The sequence below is a fragment of the Taurulus bubalis genome, assembly GCF_910589615.1.
Source record: "Taurulus bubalis genome assembly, chromosome: 19".
Taxonomy (NCBI): Eukaryota; Metazoa; Chordata; class Actinopteri; order Perciformes; family Cottidae; genus Taurulus; species Taurulus bubalis.
Window position 1 is genome coordinate 10,057,900 of NC_136607.1, and position 10,365 is coordinate 10,068,264.

The 10,365-nt window shown below is 40.3% G+C and overlaps 1 protein-coding gene across 1 annotated transcript in view; it reads left to right on the forward strand.

Annotated features, from left to right (window-relative positions):
- bcr (BCR activator of RhoGEF and GTPase) overlaps positions 1–9,378 on the forward strand; it is a gene marked incomplete at its 5' end in the record, with an annotated part of 67,115 nt that extends 57,737 nt beyond the window's left edge. Inside the window, 14 exons of the mRNA XM_079234788.1 lie at positions 147–312; positions 403–522; positions 868–943; positions 1,081–1,185; positions 1,770–1,844; positions 2,293–2,390; positions 3,117–3,248; positions 6,140–6,199; positions 6,519–6,628; positions 7,180–7,319; positions 7,785–7,919; positions 8,055–8,160; positions 8,940–9,102; positions 9,244–9,378. Of these exons, the coding sequence (XP_079090914.1) occupies positions 147–312; positions 403–522; positions 868–943; positions 1,081–1,185; positions 1,770–1,844; positions 2,293–2,390; positions 3,117–3,248; positions 6,140–6,199; positions 6,519–6,628; positions 7,180–7,319; positions 7,785–7,919; positions 8,055–8,160; positions 8,940–9,102; positions 9,244–9,333 (1,576 nt within the window). The 3' untranslated portion in view covers positions 9,334–9,378. The remainder of the gene's footprint in view (positions 1–146; positions 313–402; positions 523–867; positions 944–1,080; positions 1,186–1,769; positions 1,845–2,292; positions 2,391–3,116; positions 3,249–6,139; positions 6,200–6,518; positions 6,629–7,179; positions 7,320–7,784; positions 7,920–8,054; positions 8,161–8,939; positions 9,103–9,243) is intronic.
- Between the last annotated feature and the right edge of the window lie 987 nt (positions 9,379–10,365).

The window sequence follows — 10,365 nt, forward strand, 5'->3', positions numbered from 1 at the left end:
CTCCCCTTTCCACTGTCTCCTCCTCCCCCCATTCATCCACATCTTTGATCCATCTTCATCAATCCACTCCTCCTTCGCATCCATCTTTGTTACTCACCCTTCACCATCCATCCCCTCTCCTTGTTCCTCTCCTCTTCCCAATGCAGCAAAAACCAACAGTACGACAGTAAGTGGTACATTCCCCTGACTGAGCTGACCTTCCAGGGCCCCGAGGAGACCGAGCCCCTTACCATCCCCCAGGTCCCCGACGAAGAGCTGGATGCCATGAAGGTCAAGATCTCACACCTCCGCAGTGAGCTTCAGAGAGAGAAGGTAGTGTGGATGAACACTGACAAATCTGTTCAGGAACTAAGAAAGAAAAGTCTGGTTTAGACATTGACGTTTTCACCTCTGTGATTTCAGAGAGGCAACAAGGGTTCAAAAGTTATCGACCGACTCAAGAAGAAGCTGTCTGAACAGGAGTCTCTGCTCCTGCTAACGTCTCCGAGCTTGCCCATCAGGGTCTACAACAAGAACGGCAAGGTGATAACACTTTCCAACTTCATCCCCATCCTCCTACTGCTCCCCCAACGCTCTCCTTCTCCATAGTTCATCTGCTCATCTCATTTTACTGCATTTTTGTCGTCCTCCGCTTTATTCCCATGAAGCACAGTATCCCCTAGCTTATCTTCCTTAAGATTAATTCTCCTTTATCTGTCTCATACTTGGACTTTCTTGTATTAGTTTCTGTCTGATATCTTCCATCTGGAAAAGCTAGCTGGGCAGTTTAAATGTTGATATTGCATGTTTGCACAGATGACACACATCCTTTTAATCTGCCTCTCCCTCATGAAGATAATAACAGCCATGTTGTGTGTTTGTGTTCAGGGTTACAGTTTCCTGATTTCGTCTGACTATGAACGTGCCGAGTGGAGGGAGATAATGAAGGAACAGCAGAAGAAATGTAGGTGTCCTATATGTCCTGTTTTCATTTGCAAAAGAGCATCCAAGACACTTTGTACTTTAGCAACTAATAATCCAACAACCTTGGGAGAGAGACAACATGTCATTTACAGTTTACATTTATTGTCTTCCCTCAAGGTGTGAAAACTTCCTCCTTGACGTCCATGGAGCTGCAAATGTTGACCAACTCCTGTGTCAAGCTGCAGACGGTCCACCACATCCCACTCAGCATCAACAAAGAAGGTAAGGGACCATTTTGTACTTTTGAAAGTTGTGGAAGGACTTTCTTTGAAACTCATGTCTATAATGCATTAGAAACATACCTGTAATGCGTTATAATCTGTTTATAGCACTGTATAAGCACAATAAGCAACCATAAATATACACATTGCATCATAACACATTATAAAGCATTTTATAATGACTTATAAGTTCACGTATCATAATACTTCATAATTTCTGGTCACTCATTGACAAGGATCATAGTGTATTATGATTCCCATAGTTGTAGTAGTTGTCTTTTCAAAATTCGTTATAAGCATATACTATATTCAGTATAATCATGTATTGTATGTTTAAAATGCATTATAGATACCTGCAAAACAAAAAAACGCCGAAAATTGCCTTGGAAAGATTGATGATTTTGATTGATGATGGTTGTGATTCAGATGGGGACAAAAAGTGCACGGAGGTTTAAGCCACATGTGTTATACTGTAGGCTGTTTTATCCCTTCCTTCCATGTCTGATTCTGCTCCAAAACAAACAAGACATCTGCATGCTTTTATAATCCCTTCTCGCTGTCTTTTTTTCTTCTCTGTTTTTCCAGAGGATGAATCCCCCGGTCTCCACGGGTTCCTGAATGTAATCGTCCACTCTGCCTCCGGCCTCAAACAGAGCTTGAGTGAGTCACGCACCTTTAGTCTTCATGCACACAACAGAAAATACATATAATCAGACAAACTGAATTACTCAGAAAGCTCAACTTTAATTTGACCACAGAGCAGTGGAAAACTGCGTTTTACAGGGTTTTTTCGTATGAGGCTTTTAGAAGTACGTGTTTCCCTCAGATTTTACTTTCAGTTGAGGTTCATCTTTCAAGTTTCACTACTTAGATTTAGTTTAATTTGGAGGGATTAGCATTTTTTTTATTGCCGTTTGGTATATTTACTGAACCTCAAAAACCCTGCATTAAAGCATTTGGTCAAAATGAAACTTGACTGATATCTAAGTTGCATTCTGTGGATGATGTCTAACATTTAAGCCAGTTCAAATGTGACTGAAGTTCATCCACAGAACAATTCAGTAGCCTTATAAATGTCATATGTTTTCAATACTCTCCTGTCTAATAGATCTCTACTGCACATTGGAGGTGGATTCCTTTGGCTTCTTTTCAAATAAAGCCAAGACGAGAGTGTATCGATACACTACTGAACCCAAATGGAACGAGGTAAGAAGCTGGCTCAATATGAGTATGCAACTGTACGTGTCCCAGTTGGAATGAAATGTCCCGGCAGAGATAATATAGGGGTCAGTTGATGAGTCAAGGCTAAAATACACTGTAGTGTCTGCGTCGCCTGAAGGCCTTCTAAAGTTAACGATGGAATGTTTACATGCACATTTTCTTCTTGGTACAGTTTGTGCTGCCTGTCATGTATCTGACATCTGGTCCTGTAATCAGTTAGCTGGCTATCTTCAAGTAAGCCCAACTGTGTACGCATACTGTATGCATGCCCGCAGACATGCACAAACACGATTGCATTGATGGCACAGCTGGATGTTGGAGGTTAGCGGTACAGAGGAGAGCTTTGAGACACAATCAGTGGATCGGTTCATCCGTGGCACAATTCTTTTTCCCATCGTGAACCCAAAGACTCTTTGAGGATTTTACTCAGAAAGGTGGAAATAATATCAGCTAATGAGGAGCTGCTGGTGATGACTCACATCTCTCCAAATGCTAAGTGAACCAACACAGTGTGGGCCTCAGACCGATGTGCAAAACATATGCATTGTGCCCCCGTACATAATTACAGGGAATGTTGGTCAGCTGTGTGGTGGGATATATGAATTAAGGATGCAGATTTTTTTTTTCTCGAGGTATATTGTCATTTTTGTTGTTATTCCGGTCTCCATTGTTATCATTGTACTACAACCATTTTATTGTTCTTCCCCGAAGGAGTTTGAGATTGAGCTGGAGGGCTCTCAGACCCTGAGGCTGCTCTGCTATGAGAAGTGCTACAACAAGACCAAGCCGAACAAAGACGATGGAGAGAGCACAGACCGCATCATGGGGAAAGGACAGATCCCGGTATGACACGACGTCACCTCTTTCAGCAGACCCAACATGACTCATTACTGATACGCAGTTATGTCACCCCCACTGCCACGGAGCATGAAATCCATATTATTGCTCAGTGAGCCACTTAAACTGAGCATGATGTAAAAATGGCTGATTAGATTAATTACCCTAATATGTTATGGATGGGTGGCGATTGGTTATATGGAGAGATATCGCTGTTTAGAGGATGGGCAGAATTTCTGATTAAATTACACAAAGCTATCATTTTCATGCCTTTGAGCGATCACTCACTGTGCTGCCAGGCGAAGCTGTTTACACCATGACTCATGGTCCAGAGTCTATAATGGCTATTGAGTAACAGCAATGCCATCCTGCACTTGCAAAAATGACATCAATACTATCAGGTGCTCCGTTCGTAAAAAGTGCCCAAAAATCCTGATAAAACCCCAAAATGAAATAACAGAGATGCTGTCCTCATCAGCTTGGCGGTGAGACTGCTGATCTCAGGTTAACAGCAGGTCAAGTTAGACGGTGATAAGGTTGCCAAGACAACGCCAGTCTAAAGGGTAATGCCAAGTGTCACTCAGGAGATCCACGAAGAGAAATCAAAGATACAAAAGAGAGAGAGCGATGCAGACAGAAGGAGAGATTACGTCAAAAACACAAATCTCGTCTGTGATTCACCCCCCTCATAAAACCTCCTTCTCTTCCTCCAGCCACAGCAGGACAGGTGTTTGTGTTTGTCTTTGTGCGTGAGATCATACATCTCTAAACATTGTTTCACCTCACACCCACAAAAGCACAAATGGATCTTCTCTCGGGGACTGAAAGATGTCTTATTTGGTGTTTTTCTAAAAAAAAAGAAAAGAGAAAAAAAAGCAAGAAAAAAAAGCAAAAAAATACAAAACCATGAGAAAAATACTAATGACCGTATACATGTGGTATTTAAATGAACCAGTCATAGAAAAATGCAATAACAGCTTCATGTTATATTATCAGTATTCTTTTAGAGCAGCCTGTATCCTTGAGACTTTGTTCAAATTGCAGCAGCCTCTCTGCCAACTGTGAATTACAGTCACATGCTCCACCTAGTGGTTCCTTTGGTAATCCTGTGAGAGGGCCACATCTTGACAGATGATGTCATTCAAAACAAACCACCCAGAGTGGTGAGAAAGTTGCTCTGCAGGATTTTCGTAAATCCGGGGCAAAAACTGCCACTCCCTTCTCCAGTCGAAGCCACATTCACAGTGACTGCTATTTCCCAGAGATTACTGTTCAGTTTGGGTGGTTAACCAACTAAATGAATGTTTAGAATAGAATAAAATAACCCTTCACTTGCCAGAAACATACCATGCAGGTGTTGGGAAGTAAATTACCATGACTGGTATGTTTGACTAAATGTGTTTCTAATACATGTAAATATGTTGCAATTTAAATGTTTATTTCTCTTTGTTCTCAATGCATTATCAGACACAATGTACTCTAATCTGTGGGATCTTAAATCTTTTTCGGTTCAAAATGTAAGCAGACGAAGAGACTGTTAATTACAACCCACAAAACAGTGCAGTAAAAAAACAGATGTAGGCTAAGATTAATGAGATTATTTCATACAATGCTATATTTATTCAGTATCTACAGACACTGTGAGGTCAAGTTAATATGTCCTCATCACAATATCAACAAATTATGTTTTCGATCATACACTTTTATGATCAAAAGCAACATATGTACATGTATTAGAAACACATTTAGTCCAACATACCATCCAGGTGTTGGTTCATTAACCTAAAACACATACAACATTTTCAGTTTTCTCTCAATCTTCATTAATGCATTTATTTATTTTTAAACATGCACATTAATCCCAAATAAGATATAGTATTTTGAACTGTGTACATTATAGGCCTAACCAACAACATGTATAAATATACCTTTCTCCATCTGAACGTGCTCTAAAAATTGTTGTCTTCTTTCACCTTTTAACGCAGTGTTTCCATACTGCCTCATCTCATACTGTTTGCTGCACGTCAGCATTAAACATGGTGTAGTTTTACAGATCTGTGATTTATTGGAAATGTTGTTCAACAGCACAGGGCTTGCTGACCTTCGACCAATAAAGGCTGAGGAAGATAAAATCATATTTCTTGGCCAAAAACTTTGTCAGCAAGCAAAAAAGAGCTTTGCTGTTTTTTCATGGAATGCAATTATTTGTAGATAAACGGCTCAAAAGAGCCCTCTCAGCAGTGAAAAATCCAGTTATGAGAAACATGAGCCAGCTTTACGGCCAGAAGAGGCTTAGGTAAACATTCAACATACAGTATATACTGTGTGTATGTTTATTTCATTGTGTTAGATCTGTGTGTGTGTGTACTCAGATTGTATTGCCCCACGTGACATGTCTCTTCATGGCATTTGGGTGTAAATGTAGTCTCTTTAAAGTTGGATTTGTTTATCATATTTATGGAAATACATTAAAGCGATGTAACATACAACAAAACCACCTTTGAAAACATTCCACGAAGATAGAGGGAAGATTTGTACTGTCGATGCAATTATAACTTTATGCTCCATTTAATCTTAACAAAGTAAGTATACATTACATGTCCATGGCCTATAAACCTCCTTAATTTCCAACAATCACATGGGTAGCAGTGAAAGAAGTGTTCAGATATTTTATAATTGTATTTTTAAAATGTCCAATGAAACAATGTAGAAAAACTAATTAAAAAAAACTAGTAAAAACCATGTATTAAAAAACTGCAAACATGATTGTAGACCATTTAAATCTCTAATGATGATCTCTAAGGATCAACTGTGTGGATTTCATGAAATACCTCTGTAGTTCAAATGAAATGTCCCTTAATATATGCTGACATGTCCTTTTGTGTTATCTCCTCCAGCTTGACCCTCCAACTCTCCAAGGCAAAGACTGGCAGAGAACAGTTATTTCCATGAACGGGGTGAGTACATTGATTCTACTTTTTCCTGTATTTCCTCCCCACACATTTAAAAAGTTAGCAACTTTGCGAGCCATCTAGTTCCTCAAAATACTCATCATAGGTGTCACTGTCTTGTAACTCTAATGCAGCCGTACATTTATATTAATGTGGCGCACGGCGGGGAGGACTATTTGAAATAATGTCTCCAGGATGTGGTTCCGCAGTTATCTACATCTGGTTTTAACATGGCAGGATTTCCTCAAGACCATGGAAAGCCATCGCAGATGGATGTTGGGCTTGTAAACCGGTTTCAACTTTAAGCCCTTTTTTCCTGTGTCAGATCGAGGTTAAACTTTCCATGAAGTTCACCAGCCGAGAGTTCAGTCTGAAGAGGATGCCCTCACGGAAACCCATGGGTGTGTTTGGTGTCAAGATCTCCACAGTGACCAGGTGAGTCGACGTTCATCTATCAGGGCACGTTTTTGTATTTGTCAATGGCGTTCCTGAGGCCTGATCTTCTTCTATGCATTCTATGTGCTAATATTTTTGTTTCTTTCCTCACATCCTACAATGTTATGCTGAGGGTTAAATTGTATATACTGTTACTGTAATTTGAATGACGCAAATGTTAAAGCCCTCACATGTAGCGTGTAGCATGTAGTAGAAGCATCAATGGGTTGTGTTTTTGGCCTTTGTTGTTGCGGATGAGTGACGTAAATGAAGATTAGAGATAACAAGTGGGTTTCCTTGATTTAACCAGCAAAAATCAATTAGTGCTGCAGATAAATAATTTAAACTGAAACACAAGCAAAGAGCCACAGGCATAACTAGCCCCTCAAGTAGTCATAACAATGCAAAACACAGCCCTGTTCATTTTGCCCTTTTTTTCTCTCAACAAACAAAACGCAAATGCCACATTGTTTATTCAGTATTTATGCTGTGCAGTGTTTCACTTAATATAAACTGCTTGTTGTTGATCGTTGATGTTTGTCTCCATCTAGGAGAGAGCGCTCCAAGGTGCCCTACATTGTCCGGCAGTGCCTAGAGGAAATTGAAAGGAGGGGTATGGAGGAGGTGGGCATCTACAGAGTATCAGGAGTGGCCACTGACATTCAGAACTTGAAGACCGCCTTTGACACCAGTGAGTATACCCTTAAAATAAAAGAAAAGATGTCTTTGATTTAACTCGTACTGCCGTCACTTGTAAACATGGTTATAACAGTGTAACTGCTATGCATTTCTAGGAAAGATGGCTGAGAAGATATATTGATTATTACTGAAGGAAACCCTTTTTCTAATCTTTCTATTTCTGTTGATCAGGTGATCATTGTTGTAGCTCTGCGTGTCTGACTGCGAGTTAACATGAGCTGTTTTCTCTCATGTCAATGATTAACCAGGTGTACGAATTTGCATTTTGTGTGTGTGTGCATTTTGTGTGTGTTTTTTTTAATTCATCTTGTGTTGAGTGTGTATGTTTTACTATAATTCAGATGAAAAATAAGACGCATGGAGACTGCTGCTAGTGCCGAGGTGTTTCCCCATCTTATCACCTCCCTTTGGGGGCGCGAGCTCCTGTCTTCATGTTGTTCTTGTCTTTCTCCTGCAGATCATAAAGATGTGTCAGTGATGATGAGTGAAATGGACGTCAATGCCATCGCTGGGACCTTGAAGCTGTACTTCAGAGAGCTGCCAGAACCGCTCTTTACTGATGACCTCTACCCCAATTTTGCAGGCGGCATCAGTAAGTCTCGAGGCAATTCTCAAATATGCTGTAGCTACTTAACAGTAGTTGCAACTTCAAGATGTCTACTATGGGTTGTTCAGATAAAAGTCCTTCATTTGTAGTTAATGTACAATCTCCCTTCCCTCTGTGCAGCCCTGTCTGATAGTGTTGCCAAAGAGAGCTGTATGTTGAACTTACTGCTGTCACTGCCTGAGCCCAACCTCGTCACATTCCTTTTCCTTTTGGATCACATGAAGAGGTAAACACACACACACACACACACACACACACACACACACACACACGCTTGCATATTGTGTAGATATGAATGCCCACACACGCAGAACAAATAAAACATAAACATGCCCAACAACAAGCGGTAGATATATAAAATCGGCAGTCAACTGCACCAAGCACATCCGTTTATATTCCAGATAGATTTTAATGTATTTTTGTGTCCCATTGTTATCTAAATGTTGATATAATATCAGTTTGGGTTATTTAATTTACACTATTAAAGCAAATGCAGTCACTACTGTGGGATATCATTCAACAGCAGAGCGTCTCCTGGTTAGCAAGATGACTTTAAATAACAAGAGGCTCAAACATTACACTATGTGAGCACTAACAATGCAGATACAACTTTTTTAAAGTATTGCAAGAGTCTGTTGTGGACGGTGAAAGGTTATAGTTTGAACTTTAAATAAATAGTGAAGGAATGAGGAGATTTGAAGTTGACGAGTCACAAGGAAACTACCTCTTTTATCGGGAAAACTATGGAAAATGCAATGTTTGTTTGGCCATAGATGCGAGGGGTAAAATTAATATGTCCATTTTAAATGTATCAGTTTATTATTTTTTTGATTAATCAATTCATCCTTTTAGACAATAAAATGACAGAACGTTTTGAAAACTGTTCATCACAACGTCCCTTTTCAAATATATTTTCTCTTCTGCTGTCGGACCTTTAGTGTCTCCGATATATATGACGTGATCTCTCCACGCCACTAATGGACTTGTCTGTAATTTCCTCCTCAGGGTGGCAGAGAAGGAAAGCATCAACAAGATGTCTCTCCACAACCTGGCAACGGTGTTTGGGCCGACCTTGCTGAGGCCTTCCGAGAAGGACAGCAAGATCCCCACTAACCCCACCCAACCCATCAGTATGGGGGACAGCTGGTCCCTGGAAGTCATGGCGCAGGTGAGCCATAAAAATCTTCATCTGGCATTTTATCGAGTAATATTTTGTGAAGCTTTTTGCAGAAAAAAGTTGCTCTGTTAACTGCACGCTTGAGCAACCACAACCTCATTTGTCTTTCTTCCGTTTTTCTTTTTATCGCAGGTCCAAGTGTTGCTGTATTTCCTCCAGCTTGAGACGATCCCCACCCCAGACAGTAAACGACAGAGCATCCTGTTCTCCACTGAAGTATAGAGCTAACGTAGACTCTGCCGAACCTGAGACTTTGACAATGAAGGAGTGAAATAGAAACGGACCGTGGCTCAAAGTGAGCCTGTAGTAGTATGTTTTTGAATTAACTGATCAGATTGCTTTAGGCTCAGGCAGCTGGGAAGGATTGTCTCTGACGTTGCCTGCCTCCCTCAAACACAGGAGGGCGCCATTGGTCTTCGAAGCTCAGAGGATGTGAGGTCCTTGAGGTTCATATCTCCCGTTTCCTGATATTTAATATGATCCTTCTACCTTCAGTGATGATGTGGGGAGGTTCATATCTCCCGATTCCTGATATTTAATATGATCCTTCTACCTTCAGTGATGACGTGGGCACGTCTGCCCTCTACATTTCTCTTCCGTGCTCTTTGTTGGTCTTAACATTGAACCTCTACAGCTTGTAGACAGGTGTAGTTCATGCAACGAAAAGTTGTCCAAATTAGTCCATAATTGAACAAAATACGTCTTTCTTGATTTATTTTGCCAATAAATCGTAAATTCCATATACCTTTTTTGTTTGGGCATTATCCTCTATCTGTGTTTATTTTGGACAATCATCAGCTCTCAAGACAACATATGTTGATCCATCTCAAACATTGCTTCATGTCCTGTTGGGGAACATTCTAACCATGTCTTACATAACCTCCGCACATTCTTACTGAGAAGACAAGAGGAAACATGTGTGCTGTTTGTAGGAGTTTAAAAATGAACATCCAGAGCTGCCACAAAACTGTCTTTTCTTCTTCATGTAAGAGAGCCAACACCTGTGTGTTAAAGTGTTTACAACGTAAACAAACCCTCACTGCAGCTTGAAAAGGGAAGGGACCGTAAGACATTATAAAAGGAAACATGATAATTAATAATACACTGCAATCTGACTGCCTGCATTTTTCAAGACCATAAAAGCAAATTTCCTGTTTTTGTGTTGTTTGTGTCTCAAGGTAGTCCTCAGCTTGAATATCGAGGAAGCAATATATTTTCTAACATAGGAATTTAATTGTCTGTGTTCATACCTTT